Below are 2,312 nucleotides of genomic sequence, written 5' to 3' on the forward strand. Positions count from 1 at the left end.
CACCCCCCCGCGCGCACTGAGAGACACACACACACACACACACACACACACACACACACACACAGTTAACATGGACAGACATGATGCCAAATGTCTGCCCGGCAACAGGAGGTCATTGGTTTGAAACACAGTTCAAATGTCGTTCATTTCTTCATCAGTGATTCATCCAAAGGTCGAAGGTCACCGATCTTGTCCAGTCCTGTCGTAGGTTAATGGTTAGTGAACATGACTAACAATAGATTAGCTTGATTTTAAATGTGTAACGTGTGTTGTGATAGGCAGGAGCAGCACACACACACACACACACACACACACACACACACATTTTATTTTTCAGTGTAGTTTCACCTGAGCTGCTGCTGCATCACATTAACGTTTCCTTCATTGTCCACCAGGAGGTGCCATTTTTCTGACTATGAGAACAAAGTTACTGTCTGTTTGTCTGACTGTCCAGCTGTCAGTTACCGTCTGTTTGACTGTTTGACTGTTTATCTGACGATTAAGCCTTTGTAAATGAACGACTGAAACAACGATGGAAATTAAAATTAAAGCTGATTGAAAACTAAAGAAGTTGTTTATAACCACCTTTGATCCACCTGAAACCACCTTTGATCCACCTGTTACCACCTTTGATCCACCTGTTACCACCTTTGATCCACCTGTTACCACCTTTGATCCACCTGTTACCACCTTTGATCCACCTGTTACCACCTTTGATCCACCTGTTACCACCTTTGATCCACCTGTTACCACCTTTGATCCACCTGTTACCACCTTTGATCCACCTGTTACCACCTTTGATCCACCTGTTACCACCTTTGATCCACCTGTTACCACCTTTGATCCACCTGTTACCACCTTTGATCCACCTGTTACCACCTTTGATCCACCTGTTACCACCTTTGATCCACCTGTTACCACCTTTGATCCACCTGTTACCACCTTTGATCCACCTGTTACCACCTTTGATCCACCTGAAACCACCTTTGATCCACCTGACACCTCCAATCATGGTACCGCTCCCCATTCACACCTCCAATCATGGTACCACTCCCCATTCACACCTCCAATCATGGTACCTCTCCCCATTCACACCTCCAATCATGGTACCACTCCCCATTCACACCTCCAATCATGGTACCTCTCCCCATTCACACCTCCAATCATGGTACCACTCCCCATTCACACCTCTAACCTGGTGACTCGACACTCCGCCCTCCTTAGAAACGTATGCTTTTAAAATCTGTATTTATTTATTAAAAATTAAATTTCTGTCCTAACTGAACGACTAAACAGTAATTTCTTCAACAACAGCCGTAAAGTCGTACCTTTTGGTTGTTGTCAGATCGAGGGCTGTTGTGGTTCAACTGTTGATGCTTTCCTTCATCTGGAATTCTTCCCATCTGTAAGAAGTAAAAATATGGAACAGATGTTGGACTGAAACTCATCTTTATGACTCATATTAAAAAAATCAATCTTAAGATAAGTGTGTAGGGTTTTTATTTTTTATTGTTGAATACTAATTTATGACATGATAAAATCAGCCTTTTAACAATAATTTTAAAAAAATCTATACAATTTCTCAGAATTAATAATTTAATGACAAACATAAAAAAGCTAAAATTATTTCCAAAATGTTTTCTTAATTTTTCAATCTGACCAACATGACATGCAAAAGGGAATTTACCGAAAGATTTCAAAATAGAAATTCTAATGCACATTTCAAAATACATATTTTGAAATATTAAAAAAAATATTTTCATCATGGTTTTTCAGCTGCTGACCAACATTCAGCTTTCAAAAACATTTTTTGAAAAAAAAAAATGTTAGTTTGACCAAAAATGTAAAATGTTGTCTTTTCCTGCATATTCCTCAAAAAGTATGGCATTTTGAAAACATTTTGAAAAACTTCTGTAAAAATGTGAACTTTAAGTCATTTTTGGTCAAAAACTAAAAAAAGATCTTTGTAAAATTTTTACAAACTGTTATCTTTTCCTGAATGTTTCTCATAAAATTAGGGCATTTAGAGAACATTTTTAGAAATTTTCTTTTATAAAAATTTTCTATCAAAATGTAAACTTTTCATGGTATTTTTGGTCAAAAACTAAAAAATGTTGATGAAAATTTTTGAAAAAATATTTTTTTAAATGTTATCCTTTCTTTCATGTTATTCATAAAATTAGGGCATTTAGAAAACATTTTTAGAAAAAAAATTGTATTAAGTTTGATGTCAAAATGTGAATTTCATATGTCATTTCTGGTCAAAAACAATCTTTGACAAAAATCTTTTGTAAAATTATTTTTAAAAATGT

The 2,312-nt window shown here is 36.0% G+C and overlaps 1 protein-coding gene across 1 annotated transcript in view; it reads left to right on the forward strand.

Moving 5' to 3' along the window:
- Positions 1-2,312, forward strand: part of ttc7b (tetratricopeptide repeat domain 7B) — a 22,435-nt gene that overhangs the window by 18,841 nt on the left and 1,282 nt on the right. The window contains exon 21 of the mRNA XM_025058512.1: positions 569-1,013. Within this exon, the coding sequence (XP_024914280.1) occupies positions 569-1,013 (445 nt within the window). The remainder of the gene's footprint in view (positions 1-568; positions 1,014-2,312) is intronic.

Source organism: Cynoglossus semilaevis, chromosome 1 (genome assembly GCF_000523025.1).
Source record: "Cynoglossus semilaevis isolate Cse_v1.0 chromosome 1, Cse_v1.0, whole genome shotgun sequence".
Lineage (NCBI taxonomy): Eukaryota > Metazoa > Chordata > Actinopteri > Pleuronectiformes > Cynoglossidae > Cynoglossus > Cynoglossus semilaevis.